At 34.5% G+C, this 25,905-nt stretch overlaps 1 protein-coding gene across 1 annotated transcript in view; it reads right to left on the bottom strand.

Moving 5' to 3' along the window:
• Nucleotides 1-2,155: 2,155 nt before the first annotated feature.
• LOC105212314 (zwei Ig domain protein zig-8) overlaps nucleotides 2,156-25,905 on the bottom strand; it is a 218,403-nt gene continuing 194,653 nt past the window's right edge. The window contains exons 6-8 of the mRNA XM_011184208.3: nucleotides 23,104-23,312; nucleotides 20,654-20,759; nucleotides 2,156-5,420 (exon numbers count right to left, since the gene is read on the bottom strand). Of these exons, the coding sequence (XP_011182510.1) occupies nucleotides 5,308-5,420; nucleotides 20,654-20,759; nucleotides 23,104-23,312 (428 nt within the window). The 3' untranslated portion in view covers nucleotides 2,156-5,307. The remainder of the gene's footprint in view (nucleotides 5,421-20,653; nucleotides 20,760-23,103; nucleotides 23,313-25,905) is intronic.

Genomic DNA, 25,905 nt, shown 5'->3' with positions numbered 1-25,905 from the left:
AACTCGCTAGAGTCGTTTCTTTTAGGTACTACCTTATACAGTCTAAAAATAGAAGAAATCGAATTATAACCCTGCCCACCTCCCATACAAAGGTTATGTCAAAAACTACTAAAAATGCTTGAGTTCAAATACGGAAAAACACTAGAAACCTTAAATATCATTATAAAGAAGATACAGAAGGGCTGCACTGAAATTGGTATGCACAATTTTAAATGGGTGTGGCTCTGCCCACTTATGGGTCAAAAACTATATCTCCGAAACTGCTCAATCAATTTCAATGAAATTCTATTTGTGATATTTTCCTGGCATTCCAATTATATATTGTGAAAATAGTCAAAATCCGTTCACAACCACGCCTACTTCCTATATACCAGAACTTTGAAGACGATCTGAACCGTGTACTTTACAATATATAAAGTAAGCACTATACCTAATATTGGGGTTTTCAAACTTTCAATGGACTTACATATGTCTACGCCGAATATGTAGGTCAAATTGTGTTTATATTAATAAAATTAAAAAAATAATTGCGAGAGTATAAAATGTTCGGTTACTCCCGAACTTAGCCCTTTCTTACTTGTTTTTATATATATTTATATGTATATACAAATACTACGAAAACCGCAGATGTGTAGAATCATAAGAAAATCACGGTGTTATTTCTGATAAAGCTTCTGAATTTTATGAATTTTTGGAATGAATTTCAATGAAACAGTACAATTTTTAGATGCCTAAAATTCAGCTTGTCGAATACCATGCTAACCAATCGCAAACATTACTTTCTAATAGTATCTTTAGATTCTTAAAAGTTGAAGTTTTCCAGAAGACCCACTAAAGTGTAATATCTTCTTGTGGACCGAATTGATTTTAATATTTTAAGGAATCATCAAAAGCCTAAATAATCCTAACCGTTTGAGATTAGAAGCTACTAAACATCCAAACAACAGTGATGGTTAAGAAGATTGCTTCGTTGATCTTTCAATATCTTCTGATATTTGATGATTGGAAAAACTAAAGCGTATGGTATAATACATTTGTTAGATAACATATAAATACATAAGTACTAGTATCACGAATAATTACAGTGGCTCGAATAAAAAACCACCAATTGTGCAAGCAAATATGTTTTTTTTTTTGGAAATTGACAAATTATGCAATCGTGTGTAGAGAAATTTTTATTTATGAATAACTAAACAAAAACCAAATAAATTCCCAAAACTTTTCGCAATGAAACAAATACACAATAGTGGTTTTTGTATTGATTCAATTTAATTGCATCATTTATTTATTATTATTTTATTTAATTTATTGAATGGTTCATTGGAATCGTACATACATACATACCATACACTTATGTATTCTTTATTTATTATTTATTTGTATTTATTTTACTTTATTCGACCATGACATTTAGCCACACAATGCTAACAAATATTACATAATAGTTGTTGTTCATTTAATTTAATATTTACAGTATTTTAAAGTAGCACAATTAATAGTCATATATATATATATATATCTGTATGTGAGTAGTATATGTTTTTGTTGTTGTTGCATTGTACATACATATGCATTTATTGTAAAATTCCATAAATATTTCGTGAATATGTTGCAAGACTTGTGCTTTGATTATTTACTGTAACCGTATTTATCATATGTATGCAGATAACACAGCAGTATAAAATAGAATAGATAAACACATACATGCATGTGCAGTTAGTTAACATTTGCTATTTCTAGCAAATTCACTTTGACTGCAGCTTAGTTTTCAATGTACTGAAGCGCTCTCCGCGTGTGAGTTGCGGATACTGTCACTGCACCGAAGCGCTCTCCGCGGATACGCACTTTTCACGATTTTTACTAAGTTGCCTATTAGAAAGCAGCTCAGTCTTCAACACTGTCAGGAGATTTCTTAAACTGTTTTTTTTTTAGTAATTCATAATTTACTGTTTATTTTATAATATTTTGATTTTATATTCCTGCGCAACTTAAGTCTAAAAAATTCACTTTGTTTTTTTACAATTAGTGTTCAATTTGCATTATTTACTGGGAAGATGAGGAAAAATATGATTTGGCCACAGTAGCAAGTGCACTAAATTTATACGACAAAATATATACAATATAATGCGAATTTTATCATATTCTGTAAAATAACAAAAAAAAAAAAATAAATATATAGTCTTAGAATTCCACCTATTCTACATTACATTAAAATATCTAATATAGAAGTTTGCCATGTCGTATGAGTAACAAAATGATGAAAGCTGAAAATGGCTGAAAAAGTAAGCAGTTTCGAATATATGCATCTAATTCTTGCTATACACTGTGAAACAAATCATTTAATACCTCATCAACCAAGAAAACGCTTATCAGCTAAATACTTACATTGAATACATATATTAGAAGTACTAAAATTATTTATTTTACAAAATTCATTTCCATATATTTTAGTTACAACTATTATTATTATATTATATTATTTACCACGACTTAATTGCGATAAATATATGTGGAATAAATGTTGCCTTCACTTTTGTGACTGCTTGCTGTAATTATGTCTATAGAGGAATTAGGTGTAGTTTAATTTCTGTTTGGTTCTGTTAGTGGCATATTTTGTTCTTTTAGGAGAATATTGTATGTACACAAAATAACTACATTGGTAGATATTTTGTTATTAAATTTGATAATAAATTTGATTTGTTTGTTAGTGTTTTAAGCAAAAGTTTTTCGCGCTGGAAAATATAAATGTGTATATGCATATTTGTATAGCAACAATGATAAATGAGGGTAAGCTTTAATGCCGGAAAATTTTGTATAACTTGATAGTTTGAAAACAATGTAAAATTTGCGAAACCACAAAATGTGTGACATTTGTCAAATTCCAGGTATTTGGTTGGTATGTGTGTGCAATTTTATATGTACATATGTATATGTCGTTGTTATGTAAATGGTTTTAAAAACCAGAGCGATTTCATACTAATACATATGCAAATATTCACTTTGGTTTACTGCTCGCACACACACAACCACGGATTTTTGGAATTGTGAACATAAAGCAACAAACAAACCAACACATTCTTGCTGAATTGCTTGAATAATTGCGGTTAATTTGTGTTGTTTGCGTTGCATCACCGCATATTATACGAATGCATGCGCGCGTCGACTGTACCAAGGGTATACAGTGATTTATTTCAATTCATACTTCGTACGCTTGAGTTAAGGTTTGAGTTAGAAACATTTATTACATTCTGAGCTAAATTGGCAACTTTAATTTGTTTATTCGAATTTGAAATATAAGTATTCAAGAGCGTGTATTAATTGCTGGTATAATGCTACAACTTATACATCTGCACTTTCTGTTGCCACAGTTGTTATTTTGTTACAGCAATGTTGTAATAACCGTGGAATTCTTAAAACTGCAAATGAGTAAAAATAAAAAATATATATTAATAATTTGCTATATAGAAAAGTATATATAAAGCAATATTTAAAGAATAAAAAAAAATAAATTTCTCTTTTTACGAGTGCTCCTCTTATTTGTTTGCACTTATATTGTTTCATTAAATTTAATTTCAATTTCTTATTTCACATTTTTAAATTTTAAAATTACGCATATTTACACAACTGCTAGCATCTGGTATATGTTAAATAAAATTTGTCTTTTTATTTATTTGGTAATTATGCTTTTCACTTTGCTTTTCTGCAAGTTCACGTACTTATTTACTAACATGCATGTATATTTATTATTTCATTTGTGTATTTGATTTTTTTATATTTGACTGGAGTGGTACTATATTATGCACTTACTTAACTTAGTGACGTTTCTCATCATTTTCATCTCTTCTATGTAACGTTTGCATGCTTTCTGGTAAGTGACATGTAATTTTTGTTTTTGTTAAGTTAGCTAACTCTAAAATAGAAGTTTGTTAATTACACTTTATTGTTTCGTTTTGTTCATCATTATTTTCTTTTATTATTTCTTTTTGCTAATTTCACAATTACAAATTTAGCACAGTGTTTTCTGCATAGAAAATCTATAAAATTAAATTTACATATATATTTGTAATTAAAGTTAAATGCAATACAATACAATCATATACAAAATATCGACAGCTGCTAGAATGTGGATTTCCTTGTGAAATCTAACAAAATTCAGCGCAACTGCAAAAAAACACAGTTAGTACACATACAGTGCTGAATACACGCATACACATATGTAGTTGTGAGCTTGTCTTATCCTTAGAAACACATACATATACACGAACTTGGCCTGTGTACTTACATTTATTTAGCTTAGTTAACTTTTGCTAATGTTATGCTTAGAGCTTTTGGATTTTTTTCTAACTTTTTGCTTGCCTTTCTCCTGTGTTTATGTTTGTGTGTGTGTGTACGCGAGATTTCCAATGTTTGTTTGTGTCTGTAATTTTGGCTTGTTGTTGTGGGCTGTAAGCGCTTGGCGGAATATAACAAGGGCACGCATGTTAGTTAACACGCCGCACGCACGTGTCAGCAGGTGTTTGCTACTTGGGGCCTACGTGTCGTATGAGCAACACTAATTCTCATGCCATGCAGCACATATACACGCACGTATACATGGCTGTATTTGTCGTCGATGTGTGCATACGAGTATTACGTTCAATTGCCACTACATTTGTCTATAACACTGTACATGGGTGTGTGTGTCTGGCTGTCTGTCTGCCTCTCAGTATGTTTGTGTATAGGTGCATGCGTCTGTGTGTTCTTTCGTTTAAGCATTGTTGTGGCTACATACTGTTGCTGTTGCCATGTTTTTCCTGCTGTTTCTCGGTTACTTTCCACGCTTCTTTGTGGGCTCCCAACTTTCCGCTACAACAACAAACGCAGCTTAATTCTTAGCCTACACGGTTGTTTGACAGCTTGTTGTGTGTGTGTGTTTTTTGTTTACGTGTGCTGTTCTTGCTTTCTTTGCCGCTTGTTGAACACATAATTCTATGTGTTGTTGTTGTTGTTTTTTTGTAACTAATAACTATGGATACGGTTGCCTATATAAACTTACATGATAGAGAAGAAATGTGTTTTAGTTTTTTTTTTTGCCTTTTTCTCTTTGCCATATTAATTTACTGCACCCAAGAGTTGTTGCTGTTGTTGTTGTTGCAATGTTACTTTCATTTTAGCCAAGTCCTGTTGTTCGGCGCACAAATTTCTCTTTGTGTACTTTTTCATTGTCATTTCCTTTGGCGTACGTACAATTTGTAATGATTTATTTTGTTTTATGCGCTTTTGTTTTTCATCTTCATGTTGTTGTTTTTGTTTTTGCAAATTAACATGTCATGTGTTGTGTCCGCCAATAATTATAATACTGATGAGCATGGCCAATATGCAGGCGGTGTACGCTTTTCGTACTGGAGCGGATGAAGTAACTGCTGATGCGGATGATTCACCTGCGAAGAAAAAAAAAGAGCGTGTGAGAAAAACAACAGTTGGATATAAGTAAAATAGTAAAGAATGACAAATTAACTACTACTGAGGGGCTTATAGAAAATATTTCAATTGGCCTTCATAAGACCAAAAAATTGGTTTCGGAGCGACAAAGAATAAATTTAAATCTATTACCGTAAGGTTTTTGGAATATACTGCATATTATAAGTGAGGATGGAAACAATATCATACAATGCGATACACTCAAGGAACTCTAAATTAGCCCAATGGTAGATAGTTCATACTTAAAGGAATAAATTATGATTAAAAAAAAACATTTTAAAGTTCCAGTTTTAAATACAGCAGTGAAAACCCACATCGGTTCAGTTTTCTCTAACAGAAGTTCAAATGGCTTTAGTAAATCAAGTATGGTAATTTAATCTAAGTTTGTATGTACAAGTAAGTTTATAAATAAATCGACAATTAAAATTGTCATTTGTGAATTAAAAAGCATTTCACTAACCATTTATTTATTATAACTGCGTTTATCATGACTTCATATAATATTATCAACATTTTTTTTATTATTTTTTTAACCGCCGCATCCACAAAAGCCCACTAATATTTGACAAATTCAGCGCTGAAACGTGCAATTTAATATTAATTGAAAATTTAATGAAATGTGGGCATGCGCTATGGGATTTCATTAAATAAATATTGAACGGTGACCGCATTCAACAGTGGAATTGACAGCTAACGACATGGTTAGCGTCAATCAGCAAAAAAAATGCGCTGATATTTCAAATAAATAACGATAAATGCATGCAGCACAAAATAAATAGCAATTCATAAGTGCATAAATCTAACGGGTGATTTTTTTGAGGTTAGGATTTTCATGCATTAGTATTTGACAGATCACGTGGGATTTCAGACATGGTGTCAAAGAGAAAGATGCTCAGTATGCTTTGACATTTCATCATGAATAGACTTACTAACGAGCAACGCTTGCAAATCATTGAATTTTATTACCAAAATCAGTGTTCGGTTCGAAATGTGTTTCGCGCTTTACGTCCGATTTATGGTCTACATAATCGACCAAGTGAGCAAACAATTAATGCGATTGTGACCAAGTTTCGCACTCAGTTTACTTTATTGGACATTAAACCAACCACACGAATGCGTACAGTGCGTACAGAAGAGAATATTGCGTCTGTTTCTGAGAGTGTGGCTGAAGACCGTGAAATGTCGATTCGTCGCCGTTCGCAGCAATTGGGTTTGTGTTATTCGACCACATGGAAGATTTTACGCAAAGATCTTGGTGTAAAACCGTATAAAATACAGCTCGTGCAAGAACTGAAGCCGAACGATCTGCCACAACGTCGAATTTTCAGTGAATGGGCCCTAGAAAAGTTGGCAGAAAATCCGCTTTTTTATCGACAAATTTTGTTCAGCGATGAGGCTCATTTCTGGTTGAATGGCTACGTAAATAAGCAAAATTGCCGCATTTGGGGTGAAGAGCAACCAGAAGCCGTTCAAGAACTGCCCATGCATCCCGAAAAATGCACTGTTTGGTGTGGTTTGTACGCTGGTGGAATCATTGGACTGTATTTTTTCAAAGATGCTGTTGGACGCAACGTTACGGTGAATGGCGATCGCTATCGTTCGATGCTAACAAACTTTTTGTTGCCAAAAATGGAAGAACTGAACTTGGTTGACATGTGGTTTCAACAAGATGGCGCTACATGCCACACAGCTCGCGATTCTATGGCCATTTTGAGGGAAAACTTCGGAGAACAATTCATCTCAAGAAATGGACCCGTAAGTTGGCCACCAAGATCATGCGATTTAACGCCTTTAGACTATTTTTTGTGGGGCTACGTCAAGTCTAAAGTCTACAGAAATAAGCCAGCAACTATTCCAGCTTTGGAAGACAACATTTCCGAAGAAATTCGGGCTATTCCGGCCGAAATGCTCGAAAAAGTTGCCCAAAATTGGACTTTCCGAATGGACCACCTAAGACGCAGCCGCGGTCAACATTTAAATGAAATTATCTTCAAAAAGTAAATGTCATGAACCAATCTAACGTTTCAAATAAAGAACCGATGAGATTTTGCAAATTTTATGCGTTTTTTTTTTTAAAAAAAGTTATCAAGCTCTTAAAAATCACCCTTTATATATATACACATATATATATATATATATATAAATAAATATTTATATAAATATGCAGTGGCAAATGGTGTGTTGCAAGTGCTCAATATGCCACTAAACATATGCAAATGTTAGAAGAAATTAAATAAATAATTTATGCATTGGTTAACCAATTGAAACAATTCTAAAATATGCAGAAAAGCATAAAAATGCTGATTTGCAAATTGAATGTGGTGAATTCAATTGCAGAGACTGTAGAGCAAATCTAGGTTGACATTAAAATTAATTAAATTTCAATTTGTTAATAGGGATAATGAGTATTTGCCGTCACTCAAAGCTGTAATGGTTACAATGTAAACTGAATGCATTGAAGTTTCTAATAGAATTTTGCTACGAAACAACAACAATGTAAACGAAAACAGAAGCAAAAACAATACAGAAAATATTGCAAAAAATTAAAAAAAACCTCATTAACTGATATGGGCTTTAAAAGGAAATGTGATTGCAAAAATTGCATACACAAAAATTTAGCAACTGAACAAAACAAAACGTAAGATAACTGTAATGGCGCAGCAACAATAACGACAGAAAAAAAACGGAATACAAATGTTTGCAACGTTCATTATCAGCGCAATTCGTTGCTAATTAACTGTAATTGTTGGCAATTTCATTTTCTTTGAGTTTCACAAACATCGTAGACACACTCGCATACAGACATACATACGTATATGCATTTTCCGGAAATCGAAAAGAAAATTGGCTTACCATAAAAAACGGAATAAAGCCAACTTCAATGGATTTTTTATTAGAATTGCTTCTACGAGTACTTCAGCTGAATATTCGGGCTGTTGACCTACTTTCTGCACACAGAGTATGCAATTTAGTCTGCAGTATAAGCAGTAGCGCCAATTATGCGACGAAAGTAATTTTAGACACCGTGAATAAACACCGCTCCAGGGACAATTGTCGTAATTGTCAGGTTTCGACATGGAAACTGATGCTCCAACTATGAAAGAAAACATTTGCGGACTTTACATTGAATTTTATAGTTGGCTGAGTGACCAGGTCATTCTATGTTCTTATAGTTATTATCTGGTAAATAGCAGATATATTTTTACATATTTCCAGGTTTAATCTTTCAATATACAGAATATGACGCATCTAAAAATAAATGTATTCGCCAACACTTTAATTTTATTTTATATCTGCTCCATACGTTGATCTTGTTGAAATAATATGTAATTGCTCAATTACTTACTCGATTAATTATTGAAAAATCTAATGGAGTTAAGAGTAACTAGTAAAGAAGATTCATTTATTTCCTCTAACTGACTGCTTAATTGAGTCAATTAGCAAATTGTCAACATACATATTATATGTACTTGGACATATTTTCGGCATTAATTCGTCGTGGACTAAATGTAAATGGCATTAAGGACATAATACATGATGAACTCAAAATAGTTGTTTTTTATAATTTTTTTTGAAGAAAAATAATATTTTAAGTTAACTTATTAATTAATATCGTCTTCTTATTCAATTTATATTTAAATGAAACAATTAAATGGTTAAATGAGTTTTCACATACACTAGTTTAAATAATTAGTACCTGGAGATTGTAAAATTTCAAATACAATGCAATTATTTCAAAGCGGCAGTAGCTTAGGAACTGGCAAACATTTCTGCTAAACAAAGGTACTATATTACTCCACTTTAAGTTTTCGATTTAGTAACCAACACTGTATGAAATCTAATAAATAATATGTTGACACCGCCCCCACCTAATTTTACTGCCCCGTCCGTGTCGGAAGAGCGATCACTTCTTCGAAACTTTTTCGAAGTTTTAATTCGAACGCAACCAAATCTTTGAAAAAGTTGCGACATCTCATCCGATCCAGACGTGGTAAGAGCAATTCCAAATTTTAAATAAAACTATAATAATTATAAGAAATATTCGTTTTTTATTTATTGCATTGGCCACGGCCAACCACAAAACGAGTCACACCGTACTCCACCACCTGAGCTAGAAGACTAAGTTCTTCAGTATTGCAACAGCCGTTAATTGTGCTGTGATTGGTTGCTGCATGCTGTTACTTCAAGAAGTACCGATTTAGCGGGGCGACAGCGTGGCGCGGCTATCATCGAGTGTGGTTGTCTGTATGTCGCTTATTCAAGAAGTACCGTTTTAGCGGGGCGACAGCGTGGTGTCGCTATCGTCGAGCGTGGTTCGGTAGTAAGGACAAAAAGGAAGAAAACGACGTAGAGTCAGTCGTCTTGAGGACTTGGTATAGTGAAGTTGTGTTAATAATTAATATTGTAAAGTGCAATTAAAATATTGTGAAGTGAGAAGTGTGAAACCGAAACCCGCTGCGCTATAACGATGTCTAACAAAGACATTAATATTCCGACAAAGTCATATTTTGAATATACCTAAATATACTATCAACTGCTTTTAGCTGCTGCAGTATAAGACTCGCTTAGGTCCCAATCCGTAGCGGTTTCGCTGCGAAGTACACAGCCGATGGGCTTGTGCGTAAGGGCACCCAAGCTGTAATCTCATTAGATGTGTTAGGAGTCCTTACTGCACACTGCCCGATGGAGCTACCTTGCGGTGTGACTAAATATCCTGTCGGATATAAATTGCCAAAGTTGCATGGAAGAAGGTGAGATTGAGACTTTGTGACACATTCTTCTTCACTGTCCAACTTTCGCTAGACTGCGAAAACATGTTGGTAGGACGATCTTCAGAAAACCTATTGAACTTTCTCGAATACAAATTAGTTGTATCAATAAATTTGTAAAAGGCTCAGAGGGCTTTGTCGGCACTTGAGGGTCTTGGGCAACCATTTTGAGGATTTTGCGATATCACAAAGGACTGGCGACTTTCTTTATCCAAAGGGATTCCTCTTTAACCTAATCTAACAGCCTTACATTATTTGAAATTTCTAACTAAAAGGCGCTACGTTCTTTCTCAGCACAGCAAAACTCTCAACTTTATTTCAACAAAGCCTCTGTAACTCACTATATTTGACCCACTTTAAAGCGAAAAGCACAGTAGAGTTCTGCAGCAAAACCAGTTGTGCCACTTTCTCATACTTTAATTAGAGAAACGTTTTCCTTGCATTCATTTACGAGTGTTTTGTAAAAACTATTTCTATTGTTATTGCCTAAATATATTACATTGCATTAAAAGTACGAATTAGCTGAAGCTTAAAAAACAAACTAATTACGTAAATCAATGCGCTTAATAGTTTTTTTTTATTTTTATTAAATGCAAGATTTGTACCAGCTTATACACATGCATACAGAAGTATACCTGGGTTGCTCAATTAGCAGCTTGTACAGCAGTTGGTAGCCAGTGATTAGCAAACGATTTCGCTGCAAATGAACGTTAACTCTCTCTCTCACACGCGCTCACACACAAAATCAGCTTTATTCGAGCAAGGTAAGGCTTCAGCGCTGACATTTGCCCGTGTTGGTGCACCGTGTCGTATGGGCAACTTCCACGTCGACATTTCAATTGGCAGTTACAACGTAATCGTATGCATGAGAGGGGGTGTAATATGTTGTAGCACACTCAACAGTGCATTCAACGTTGGCTTAAGCGATGTTTGCGACGTTTATAAATCAACAAATAAAAAATTAAAATAAAATATGTATTATGCACATTCTATTAATTGAGGTAAAGTAGTCGCAATTTTTCTTCTCAATTGCATTTGAAAGAAATCCCTGCTGAATGGCGCATGTAGAGAGTTAGCTTACGAACGTATGTACTTATGTACACATTCATTTGTATTAAGTGCCTGCATTTAGTTATGCTTTTACAAGCATTTAGCACAAATTGAGCGACAGACGTCGTTGTTGGCTTGACTTGGCTTGGCTTAATTGCATTAATATGCTAGTACTTGTTTGGTTAATTAGTTGTGATTTTTTCACATCTCTTTTCGACATTTATTTTCGCTGTTTATGCATTTATTTTTCCAGTTTCCGTTCTGTTTTTGTTTTTGTATTTGCTATAAATAAACATTTTCGTGCTCAGCAGTTAGTCTAAGCCTGTTTCAATTTCCCATACCACGCTACACTCCATTCTGTTAAGTGCCGTTAAGTGTTTTCATTCATTCGCTAATTCATCCGCTTAGTGCAATTATCTCCGCAGTTGCACAATTGTATATAGAGTTTTTACAGGTGAATAGCATTGCAAGCGATTCAGTAAACAAATATATATATGAATATTCTCCGATAATCCCTTTTATATATCGACTGTATAGGTACACAGATTTGTATTTGTATTTGCTCGCAGCACCGACGTTCGTTCGACTCGTTTCTAGCGAAGTTCTTTGTGGACCAGCTATCAGCCGGTTCTACGAACATTTAAAACCATATTTCATTTTAAATCAGATTTTAATGCTACTAAATCCAATTAAAAAGAATTTCCGAGATGTTTACTATGAAGCAGTATTCTTAGGAAGAACTATTAAATATATAGTATTAGGTATTATTCAGTTCCACATAATTTAGTTTTAGTTCTACTAAGTTGTTTATCAATTGTTCTATAACAATTCCACATAATTGTTTACCAATAACAAGTTACCAACCACAAGCTGTAATCGCTTTCTCATACTGTCCCTAGCAGTTTTTATTTCAACAAAGAAAAATTATTAACAAGTAAGGAAGGGCTAAGTTCAGGCTTAAGTTGGTCCAGTAGTTTTGGAGATATGGTTTTTGAACAATAAGTGGGCGGAGCCACTCCCATCTATAATTTTTTGAGTGCAGCCCTTCTGTACCTTCATTACCATAAAATTTAAGTTTTCTGGTATTTTTCCTTACTGAATTATGGGATTTTTAGTAATTTTTAACATAACTTTTGTATGGGAAGTTGACGTGGTTATAATCCGATTTTCTCCATTTTTAGACTGTATAAGGAAATGGCCGAAGGGCACGACTCTAGAAAGTTTCCTTGTTATAGCTTTAGTAGTTTACGATATATGTACAAAAAATTTAATAGGGTGCGGGACCACGCTCACATCCCCCAAAAAACTAATCCAAATATGCCCCTTCATAGTGCAATTCTTTGCACCTGATTTTACCTTCATAACTTTATTTATGGCTTAGCTAGCTCTTTATATCTCTTTTTCTATTATCGCCATTTTGTGTCCGGACAAACGGACGGACGGACAGACAGTCATCCGAATTTGAACTCGTCACACTGATCATTTTGATATATACATATGTGGCAACACCATAAAGCTTAAAAGTTTTTGATTACTAATGCAACCATGCATTTTGACTTTTTGTTTTGTATTATCTTTTATGCTATTGTACTAATTTGTTATATGTCAATAAATCATCTCTTTTTTGGTTTAACCTTCAAGCAGATAGCACGTGCACTCCTGCACTTGTGCTATATTGGTGACCCCGACGTGATTGACGTGATGTAATTATTTAAAAATATTTTCAACGCGAAAATGATCAATACGAGATCATCGGCGGATACCAATAGCAATGGGGAAACACTTTCGACGCAAACATATCGCCACGGATTTAATTGCCGGCGATATCAGAGGATAGTATTGAGACCTACTCTTATTCGATGGACTTTTGGTTTCAAGCCTCACGTGTTTTTCCACACACAGTTTTCTGCTACGAAAACTTAATTACAATTCATCGTAAAATTTTCGAAAATTTCAGCGGTAAGTACACATCCAGAATGGCGAGGAATTCTACCTATTCCATACTACACACAATGGAGTGCTACTCGCCGCCACTCATCGATCATAAACAGATCATCTCGATTAACGAAATGGACTCACCATTGCACGTGGATAGTTATCAACAGAGACCAACTAATCAACTACATCAAACAACAATCATTGGTACGCACCAACTCACTATCGCATAAGCTGGCATTTGGACAGGATCATCGTTAGAGATTCTACCTCCTCACGGCAACCGCAACGCCCACGATCGTATTTTGCTTACCAATCGGGCGCCTTCTCATCGATCCTTCATTACACTCTACGAAGCGCACATCTGACGTCAATCGTATGTTACTTGACACATTTCGTCTACGTGAGATCTAAGTTAATGCCGAGGATACCCTAGGACATGCTAATTCTCATCGCCTGCTGTCCCGCTATGCCATCAACAAACGCATCAATTGAATGGCCCGTTTTTTTCAACGTTATCAGCCAGTTGTCACAAGTCTTGGTAACAATAAACGAATGCGTCTAGTGCGTTCAGTTCAACGAAATCTCAAAACTTACGCCCACGCCTTAATGAAGATTCTACGATTACTCCATTAGACCATCATTATCAGCACCGTTTATGGGACCATACATAAATTTGAGCCGATCACGTATATAATTTGAAGAACAAAAACAAAAATAAGAAAAACGTTAAATTTTCATCGATCGTCTTAAGATAGTTTTCACACCATCTACGACTCTCTAGGAGGAGGAGGGTAATGTGGCAACACCATAAAGCTTAAAAGTTTTTGATTACTAATGCAACCATGCATTTTGACTTTTTGTTTTGTATTATCTTTTATGCTATTGTACTAATTTGTTATATGTCAATAAATCATCTATTTTTTGGTTTTATCTTCAAGCAGATAGCACGTGCACTCCTGCACTTGTGCTATATATGTATATATAACCCTATGTATTACTAACTTTTTTAGTTTAGTTTAGACGCTGCCTTCTGGGTTAAGAAATGCTTTTCCAGCAGAAACTTTACAGGCTATCACCAGTTAGCAATAGAGAAACAGAACGACTGTTCCGAGTAAATAGCCACGAAATAATACTCCACCTAGGCTTGGCTTACTCTATAGTGGTCAAATAATGTTAAGCACGTTTAAGGAGAACACATTTTTATCTGGATTTGTAACTGACTGTATAACTGATTTTCGCAGTCAAGTAGTAATCAAATTCCAACATTACGCACACACACAAATACGACATTTGCTATTAAATTCCGTTGAAAATTAATCCAGATTTCTTTACAATCTACAAATGAAAATGTACACATTTTTAACTTTTATTAAAAATGCAATTTACATTTTTTTTCACAAATATATTTGTATTGCAACAAAAATTGCAGCAAATAAACTTCGGTAAAAGCAATTAAAAATCTTGCACTCATGCAACGATTTCAGCTATGTACAATACTATATTGAAATTGCTGTGGAGTTCCGAAATTGCATTTCCCCACTAACCAATTTCTATTGACATTTTGAAATAAAATCTGTCGAATGTGATTTGAAAATGCACACCAAAAATGCCAGCTATACAAAGAGGAATGAGGGAATTAGGAAATTGTCAAACCGAAGAGATTTGCCAATGAAAGTGGTGAACAAATTTGTGAAATTGCAGATATAAGCATGACTTCATGCAAACAAACATATTAAAATAAAATAAAAAATAAAAAAGAATTAAAACTGCTTGTCAACACGATGAATGTTGCAAGCAACATTCGAAGCAAGCAACAATTTGATACATCTAGATATTTACCAACAGTTAACAATCAAATTTGTAGCATGTAATTTTTCTAAGTAAATTGGTATGTGTTGTATGTGTGTATTTTTGTATTTATACATGTGTATTTGTGTTTTGGCATATACCATACATGTATACTATATATGTTTGTAACTAAGGCAACAAAGGTAAATAGGACAATTTCGAGAATAGTTCAATTGAGCACTTTTGAAATCAGCTTATTTGTGGAAAGCGAAATTAAATTAAATTTTATACTATTGTAAATTTATTTGCAACACACATGCACATGTCAACACTCTCGGAAACCATTTTTGTAATATATTGAGCGAAAATCTATTTCAAAGCAACAAAATTCCTCGATTTCACAAAAATAAATATGTACAAAGTATTTTTTCGAAGCTTGACAGTTGGTTTTCGACATTTGGCACTTTCGGTTGTCAAACAACGAATTTGCAACTTTTCGAAGCATATTGATTGCATTTAATACGCATATAGGTTTGAGGTTTGCATATATGGATATATATTTCTACATATGTAAATATGTAAGCGTTCACAGTATGGTATCGTTGACAGTGCTATTTCACCGTGGCGCTGGCATTGACGATTTCAGCAGGTTATCGATGCTTCAACCACTACAGTAAATTCATATCAACACAATTCCATTCAAATATTTTAAATATTAAAATAGTGTTAGTATCAAAGTGTGGATGTATATGACGCCCTTTCTAATCTGTACAAATAAAAGTATTTACAAAAGCTTATATATATAATTTATTGTAGTTTAAGGTGATATATTTGCAATATATATTAAGCATACCTCAAATGGATTCTTATAAATAAAAATAGCAAGTAAGGAAGGACTAAGTTCCGGTGTAACCGAACATTTTATACTCTCGCAAATTATTGATGTAATTTTATAAAGATAACACAATTCGACCCATATATTCGGTATAACGTTCAATATAATACCGAAAATCATCATAAATAGTATATGGGGACTGAGGTATTTCCTAAACCGATTTCACTCGTTTTCTCCACCAAGATACAATGTATCGAAGACTATACGCTCACTTAATTTAATATTACTTATAATTAGGTATATGGGATCTGGGGGAAGTTATAACCCGATTTTTACCATTTCAGGTACAGAGAGAAACTGTTATAAGAAAAAAATTCAGAGGGAATGAATTACATTAAAATATCTGAGGGATTTACCTATATTTTCGGTGAAAAATTAACATTAGGCACTGAGTTCTACATGTTCGATATCAGGGGCCTTGAAAAGTCATGGTCCGATTTTGACAATTTTTCCACAAGTGATGTCGCAGCTCAAATACAGTATTTGTGTAAAGTTTTATTCCGCTATCTTCATTTGTTCCTAATGTATATATGTATTATAAAGTGAACGAATCAAAAGAATTGAAAATTGAGTTATATGGGAAGTAGACGTAGTTGTGAAACGATTTCCATATTCCACCCGTGTCATCAGGATGTCAAGAAAGTGTTATATACCGAATTTCATTGAAATCGGTCGAATATTTCTTGAGATATGATTTTTGACTCATAAGTGGGCGACGCCACGCCCATTTTCCATTTTGTAAAAAAATCTCAGTGCAGCTTCCTTCTGCCATTTCTTATGTGAAATTTAGTGTTTCTGACGTTTTTCGTTAGTGAGTTAACGCACTTTATTTTTAGTTATTTTTTTAGTAATTTTCAACCTAACCTTTGTATGGGAGGTGGGCGTGGTTATTATCCGATTTCTTTCATTTTTGGACTGTATAAGGACTAATTTTTGGACTGTATAAACGACTGCAGAAAGTTTGGTTTATATAGTTTTATTGGCTTGCGAGTTATATACAAAACACCTGTTTGGGGGTGGGGTCACGCCCACTTTTCAAAAACAATTACATCCAAATGTGCCCCTCCCTAATAGGATCCTATGTTCCAAATTTCATTTTCATAACTTTATTTATGGCTTAGTTATGACATTGTATAGGTTTTCGGTTTCCGCCATTTTGGGGGCGTGGCAGTGGACCGATTTTGCCCATTTTCGAAAGCAACCTTCTCAGCGTGCCAAGGAACATGTGTTTCATTAAGATATCTTAATTTTTATTCAAGTTATCGCTTGCACGGACAGACGGACGGACAGACATCCGGATTTCAAATCCACTCGTCATCCTGATCATTTATATATATATAACCCCATATCTAACTCTTATATTTCTTGGTGACACAAACAACCGTTAGGTGAGCAAAACTATAATACTCTGTGCAACAGGTTGCGAGAGTAACCACTAATTTCCTAAAATAGGTTCACAACCACGCCTATTTTGCATATAAAATGATAAATAATTTCATCTCATTCTCTATGTTCCTAATATATAAATCAAGCACCAATAAAAATATCGTTATATATCTAGTAGTGCAGTGTAGTTATATATCTTAGTAGGAGTGGCAGCACTCGTCTCAAAATAGTCGAAATCGGACCATAATAACTACTTAATGCCTATAGCTGACTTTTCACTGAATCACCGCGATGTGTCCTGATTCTAAAAATTAATCCAATCAGCGCAATACTCCCCTTAGCTTCCATTTAGCCTTACTTACTTCTTTTCGTTTATAATATACTACCAGACCGCTCCGGCTTTGTACGGGTTTAAACAAACATTTCAAAAGTTATAGGTTTTTACACACTACATATGTTTCTCGTTTCTTGCGTGGCCTCATTTTATAAAAGTAAAATGAGCAAAATTCGAACATGAAATTATATTTTCAACGCCCTCGTGCAAGCTTATATATTTCTAATATTTTGTTCTTCAAGCCGCTGCACACGCTCCGTACTCGACTCTCAAGTGCTTACTTGGCAGGTTTTGAAATTTTGTTCAGCAAGCAGCTGCGAGCACTCATTACTCGACTCTCTGGCACGCGATTGCGATGCGAAGAGAATGACTTTTTTTCAATCAAGACGATTTTCAGTTTCAGATTAAGATTCTGCATCACGGAGTCTTTTTGATACACTCATCTGGGAACTATTTCCAGAAAGTTGACATTCTAGCAATAAATATAGCCTATGCTACTCGGGGTGAATGAGGCTTTCCAATGGTGAAATTTTTGAAATCGGGACAGTAGTTTTTGAGTTTATTCATTACAAACATACATACAAATCATTCCTCTTTATACAAGTATACGATATATAGTATATATTTATAGCAAAAATATAAACAGGTATGTATTTAACCCTGCGGGTGAGTACAAAGTACGCTTGCTACTGATTCCTTTTAATGTGCTTCATCTGTCTTTTATGTTAGTACGCCTTCATATCAGGCACGTAAACAGTTTCCAAGAACATTACAGCTCGCAGCCTGGAGCGTACGCACACATCAACCGCTGCTCAGTGCAGACGTCTTTCAGTAGTTTCATTATAGTGCAAATTTTGATTACACCTTCAGCGCACTATTTTTATTGCAACCACTCTGTATGTGAATGAGAGTGTGTGTATAATACAACTATATAAACGAGACTGTAAGGCAGCGCTTCAGCTCTGTACTTCCGCCATGCTGTAATGAATGCAAAGAATTAATCATTGATGCTCGCCATGCAAACAAATTCCTAATTTAAGCGCAAATGTTTGTATTTGTGTTTACTAGGCAGCTACAGCGTCAACTACAGACACGGCGGCGTGTATGTTATCACACAGCCACAACACACATACATACTTGTTAACGGTTTCTATTTATCAGCTAAATCTTTACTGATTTGTTGGATCAAAAGCATACACGCACACACAAATGTCCGCTTAACTACTCATTCATATACTCAGCATACAGCGTTGTTGTTGCTACGTGTGGCAGTATGAGTAGCAGGCTTTGCGGGTAAACATAACCTCAGGACTTGTTGTCATATCCTTCATCGCGTTTGTAGCATAACACGCGCCAAATTACCATCGCTATGATGTTGATTTTTTGCCACTTCAGGCTGTAAAGCTTACTTACTAGCGCCTTGTGTGTGGTGCAGTGGGGCGGAACGCAAGTGTGGAAACAAATTGCGCGAATATTATCACAGAATTAACAATATGACGACTTAGTGAGCATAGAACACACAGCAAGAAAACAGGATTGAAGATGGTAAAAATAATCATGCAACGCATAAAAGGATAACACAGAAAATGCTAATGTTCTATACAAGTGTATGCGTTATTTATCTGGATTGATGAAGCATTCAATTAAAGTAATTGCCTGGTTGCTGAGTGATTTTGTAAACAGGAAGACACAGTAATTCAAAATAGCAATTTGTGTGGCAGAGGAGAGTGGGTTTAGCCTTAAACTTAGCGCAAACAAGACACTCTCTGCTGTAAAATGTTGTTAGTTTTTGTAGCTTGCAATAAAAGAGCCAACATTTTAGTAAAAATCTGCATTGATGAACCTTTTTACTCAAAACAGTACGAGATTCACGACTAAATTTATAATTACAAGTTCTGAATGGATCAAATCCAATTCTCTTGCCCAATAAGTCAGAGAGACATTATTATATACGGTATGTTTATCCTTCATTTAATAATATCCACGCTAGTTTGGTGATAAAAGTTATCGACAAAATTGTATGTATAACGTGCTAGCTACATCACTGGGGTCCTGTGAAAAAACTTTTTCCCAAAATAGACTTATGGGATCGTTTGTCGGAAGCCGAATCTGACTAGATAATTTTGTTTTATAAGCTACCTATCTCTACGTTATTAAGCAAGTTCTCAAGGATATTTTTTTTGGATCGATCTAAGATGCTGCAGGTAGGTCAAACTTTACGAGTCTTTCAGAGAATCTAACTGCAGACGACATAGAGTCATGGAGTAAGAATGTGTCCGGAAATTAAATATTCCTTTCGTTTTTTGAAGATAATGAGATAGCAAATAGGCTGTAAATTTTTCCATTCATTCAAAAAATCGGATATTAGATTACGAGAATATTTAATATTCATATATTATGAGCACCTGAACCCAGGATGACCAAGAACGTTGAGAGTGCGACCTCTCTTTGAAGACGAGTGTGCTATAAGAGGACTCGCTCTAAAAAAAGGTTTTTCAAAGGTCATTTGTTCCCCAGTATGCGTTTTGCAGTCTTGGAGAGATTTTCTGAAAATAAGGCGCAGAAAAGCTTATTCAAATTTTTAACAGTGGTATTGAAGCCAATTTGAAAATAAAAACGATAGTTAGCTCTCTCTTTTACCGTCGCTCTTCCTATGAAACAATTAATGAATACAAAGCGATTTCCCAGAATAACTGGTAAATACTCTCACAACAACGATTGCGTGCCTGTTCCAAATCACTGTAAAAATAGATTACTTAAATCACAAATTATACACACAAATGGTTGTAGAGCATGCTAAGACACCAAAGTGTTGTCTGCCTTTCAGTGATTGGAGACTAAGCACAGCAAAATCAATGACAAACTGCTTACAAGGACAAATCTACTTCGTATACGACTGTTAAAGAAGTAGCTATCAAGTACGCGAAAAGGATAAAATATAATATAAGCGAAAGTATTCATTTCCATTTTGTTTGTTTAACTTTTGCTGATACGCTTTTACATTTAACTATGCCTTCGTATACTGTTACTTACCATTTATAACGTTGAGCATCACAGTCACACTGGGGCTATTTGACGGGCTACATGTGTAATTGCCATTATCACGTTTTTTCGCTGATTCAATGATTAATGAGCCGGTCTGCATTTGCCAGATGAATATCAACGATGCAAAGTATCGATGGCGGTGGCAGTGTCGGCACAGTATGCGGCAGAGGTGACGGTGACATTGAAAAACAATGGCAACGTGACAAATCCAACAGCATCGATGAAGTGAAGTGCCAGTAAGTGAGAAGTGAGCGCGTGAATGTCAATGACAAGACACGTTTTATCCAACAAAAAGTTTTATTTTGGAAATGATCAGCCATTTGTTGTTGTTGTTGTGCATGTGAAAGAGATAAAAGAAATGCTTATGAAATGAGTTTTAGTTAGAAATATGTTGCTGTTAAATAGAAACGCAACACTTCGTTGCTTTCCTTCCACATTTTTCTATTTAGAACTAATCACAAATAATATTGCCAAGACTTTCTTTTGAGCCATTTTAATGGAAATAACGTAACAATCGAATATGCAAAGATTGATTCATATACACGTGGTTTGGTTGAGTGATTGACACCGAGAGTGTAATCTCGGTAATAAAACTCTTCTTTTATCTGGTGAAAAATAATTGACAATTTTATGGCATTCCCCCCACTGTAAGACAAATAGTACTCGTACTATTTGCAGCTGCATAAAAACACGTGAAATTATATAAGAAATATAATAAGTTCAAAGAAAAGGTAAAAGTAATCATAAAAACTTAGCGTAAAAATGTTTGTCTTTCGAAAGCCCCTTTTTTATACTCTCGAACAAAAGTTGCTAAGAGAGTATTATAGTTTTGTTCACATAACGGTTAGTTGTAATTTTTTTGGGGAAGTGAGTGGTTCCGCCCATTTATGGGTCAAAAACCAATTTCAATGGCATTCGGTTCAAAATATCTTCCTAGCTTTTTTTTTAAATATTAAATTTACCACATGGAAAAATAAATCGAAAATTGATTACAGTACCTCTTAGAAATCTCTCTGTGCAATCACTTTGAACTTAATGGACGACATCAAGAAGAAGATATTGACCTAAATATGTGCATATATGGACTGAAAAAGTTCTTCAAATAATTCTATATATAATTCTATAATCTACTACTAATATCTTCAACTTTTGACATGCATTATTATAGTATTTCTTTTCTGGCAATCATGAGGGACTAAAATCAGTGAATATGATATTGTTTAAGAGACAAAAATCAGACAGATATATTAAAAGTTCTGCTATTTTTGTAAAGAATTTTGTATAAACAAAATTGAAAATACGAGCTTGGAAGATCAGAGAGCGAGAGAGATAGATAAAAGGAATATCCTCCCTACTGTTATTGTGAATGATAATTCTTAACTCTTATTCACCATAACGGAAAGTATGCGAGAAGAAGTGTGTTTAAATTTTAAATGGAAATCCAAAAATTCATACTAAGCTTTTAATTACATTATAGCTAATGTATATCATATCAATTAAGCTTTCACATTTCACTATAAAATTCCTCGTGTAAACATCAAAAGCGGAATTGAATTAAATAATCTCTCATTTTCCATCTGCTAAGACTTCAGGCATTACGATTATGGCTTTAATGTTGACTACAAATGTCAACGGAATGAAATCAAAAGCTTGGCACGCATTCAAATTGTTTTTACCCTCAACAGCCTGTATACTAAAGTCTTAAACTGTAAAATTTAATAAAGAAACGTTAAAAAAAAGTTGCTTTATTTGTGTTTACATTCGGATTTTGCTTAAAATTATTGCATATTCTTGCAGAGTAGTCAATGCGATATATACCCTAATTGGCTGTCATTGCTGATGTTGACAGTCGTGCTGCTGTTGGTTAATAATAAATATGGATTAAATGCGGCTGATATGCGACAAAGGAACAGGTGACTTGGCATTTCCACAAAGCCGATGATCAAACAAAAATGTTTGGCCATAAATGAGAGCGATTTATGGCAACACGGTTGGGTTGTATTGTCTGTATGTATCATTGTGGGTAAGCACATAATTTAATGTTAAATATGTACATATATACAGATGCATAAATGTTGCGTAATACGTAGATTTATTGCCGAACGTTTATGATAATATGAATTATGCCTTAACGAGATTGCGAGCTTATTTGATTATCATGTATACATTTCCTTGAGGATATACTGTTAGGCTTTCAAGTGGCTACGTGCAATGCAACTGACAGCGAGGTACAATATACATATACATATATAAATATACATATTTATTTGGGATATATTTTATTGAATTTTGAAGTAAATTAATTTTCGATATCGAAAAATTTAGAAGCTAAAGAGTTTTTATTTAATAATCTCGCATTGAATCGACAAATTCGCAAGCCACAACTATAATTAATTGCTTAACATAATTGCTTTTCACTAAACTACTGTCTCACTTACCGTACTATGGGCATCGCCTTCGATTTCGGGTAAATTTCGGTCAACTTGTGTGCGATAGCGTGTTGAATCGCTGGTGATTTGCTCCGTACTATGATACCACATTATAAAGGTGGGCGGCTCTAGGGCACCGCGTACGATACAACGCAACACAACAGTGCTGCCAGCCTTCACTAAGCGTTCTGGTCCGCCGACAATTTCGGTGCGTGGCACTACGAATAGAAATACATACACATGAAATACACATAAGTGAAAAATATTTGTAATTTGATGGAAATGCTGAGGGGAATATTTTCTGGTACAAATACAGGTAAATCAGCAGCGACAGCAGCTTGTCACACTTTTAACAATTGAATGCGAAGCAATAAACTAAATTAACAACTGCCTGGCACGTAGGCCACGTACAACGACCACACAAATACAAATACACGCATGGAAATGCGTTGGTGTGGGTGCAACACACTGTAGTGAGTGCTGCATGTTCGATGAGGTGTTACATGTGAATTTCTAAAACTTTTCTGCCACCACACACTTGTCGAATAAATAAATATGCTCTATGTATCTATATGTGTATATCTGGGTGTGTTTGTGTATAGTAACTCAATTGCGTGAAATAAAATTGGTTGAAGATTTCGAAAATTTCACATTTGCAATGTGGATTTCGAAATCAGTTGGCATTACGTTAAGGTAGCGAAGCGCAGCTGTTGAGAATGGCAAGTGAAATCTTCTTCAGTGAATAGCAGCTGTGGCATTAGCACGTACTGCCAAAACGTAGAAGGAAGCGTGAATGCAAAATTTGCTGTGATGACGTGCGCAACAACACAATATTTCTCTTATGTGTATTTTACTATCTCTATATATAGTGTATTGGTTGTAGTTTATATCAATCCGCTTTCGCACACTGGCGCCATAAGATTGGTTGTGGATATGTAGATATGTATAGGGTGGACTGCTTGATGGTTATCCTATATTTATATATTTTTTTGACAGTGACAGCACTTTCTCGCTGGAAATATTGATATATAGTGCGTATTAAAGCACGCTGGTACAACATATAGACTTTCCGAAAAGAGTTTGTTGTAAATTTTGACACAGTAGCAACACTGACTCGATATTTATTCGAGTAAAATCTGTTGGAAACATAGCATCACTGAACAAAGCATGATACAGATGCATCAATAATCAGTTTTGTTGGTCACAAAATTGGCAAAATTTGGTTTAGATGCTTCGTGATTTCTTCAGAATGTCACACCATGTCCCAAAGCTCAAGCTATAATTGCTATATTGCAAAGCAAGAAGTTCTGTTATTCCATTTTAGCCGCCTTTGCAATGACAATTAATCAGATCGCTGATTTAATACTTTTTATACTCTCGCAACAAAGTTGCTAGCAACAAAGTTGCTAAGAGAGTATTATAGTTTTGTTCACATAACGGTTGTTTGTAACACCCAAAACTAAACGAGTTAGATATAGGATTATATATACCAAAGTGATCAGGATGAAGAGTGGAGTTCAAATCCGTATGTCTGTCCGTCCGTCTGTCCGTAAAAATTAAGATATCTTAACGAAACTTGGAACACGTATTCTTAGGCACCCTGAGGAGGTTGCTTTCGAAAATGGGCTAAATCGGAAAATTGCCACACCCACAAAATGGCGAAAATCAAAAACTTATAAAGTGTCATAACTAAGCCATAAATAAAGTTATAAAAGTAAAATTTGGAATAAAGGTAGGAAGGGGCATACTTGGATGTAATTTTTTGGGGAAGTGGGCGAAGACCCGCCCCCAAATCGGTTATTTGTATATATCTCGCAAACCAATAAAGCTACATATATAAACCAAACATTCTGCAGTCGGTTCTCCTACGTACCCCACCACACACCATTCAAATAGTTGAAATCGGATAATAACCACGCCCACTTCCCATACAATGGTTAGGTTGAAAATTACTAAAAGTGAGTTAACTCACTAACGAAAAGCGTCAGAATAATAGTGGAAGGAAGCTGCACTGAGATTCTTTTACAAAATGGAAAATGGGCGTTGCATCGCCCACGTCAAAAACCATATCTCAAGAATTGCTCGACCGATTCGAATGAAATTCGGTATATAATATTTTCTTGACACCCTGATGACACGTGTGGAAAATGGACGAAATCATTTCACAACCACGACAACTTCCCATATAACTCAATTTTGATATCCATCTGATTCCTTCGCTTTATAAGATATACATAAGGAACCAGTGAAGATAACGAAATAAAACTTTACACAAATAATGTATATGAACTATATAACTTTTCAATGCCCCGGATATCGAATATGAAGAACTCAGTGCCCCTTGGTAACTTTACACCGAAAATTTCGGTACATCTCTCAGGTATCAGTGTGTTTTCTTAATAAAAATATAGCAATAAATTGCGAGAGTTCGGTTGCACCCGACCTTAGCCTTTCCTTACTTGTTTTATTTTCTTTTTCAAATATCTAGAGTAGGAGTATTTGCAAACTATACTTCAACAAATTCCTTACACTACAAGCCAAAAAAAACTGAAACACTCGGCGTTTCCAGCATCGTTTAAAAAGCATACATGCCTTTAGATTGTTTTTTCAGCCTGTGCGCAGATTTAAAACAGCTTTGGCGACTAATTGAAATTATTTATATTTTTTAATAATCGCATATTTCATAAGCAATTATTTTTATTTCTTTCACAGCGAAAAAATGTTTATTTCTGCAATTATTTCACTTTTTTATTTAACACCTATAAATACGTAGTGCGTTGAAAAAGTTCTTAATCGGCATAATCACTTCAC

The sequence above is a fragment of the Zeugodacus cucurbitae genome, chromosome 2, assembly GCF_028554725.1.
Source record: "Zeugodacus cucurbitae isolate PBARC_wt_2022May chromosome 2, idZeuCucr1.2, whole genome shotgun sequence".
Taxonomy (NCBI): domain Eukaryota; kingdom Metazoa; phylum Arthropoda; class Insecta; order Diptera; family Tephritidae; genus Zeugodacus; species Zeugodacus cucurbitae.
This window is presented reverse-complemented; position numbering and strand designations above follow the sequence as displayed.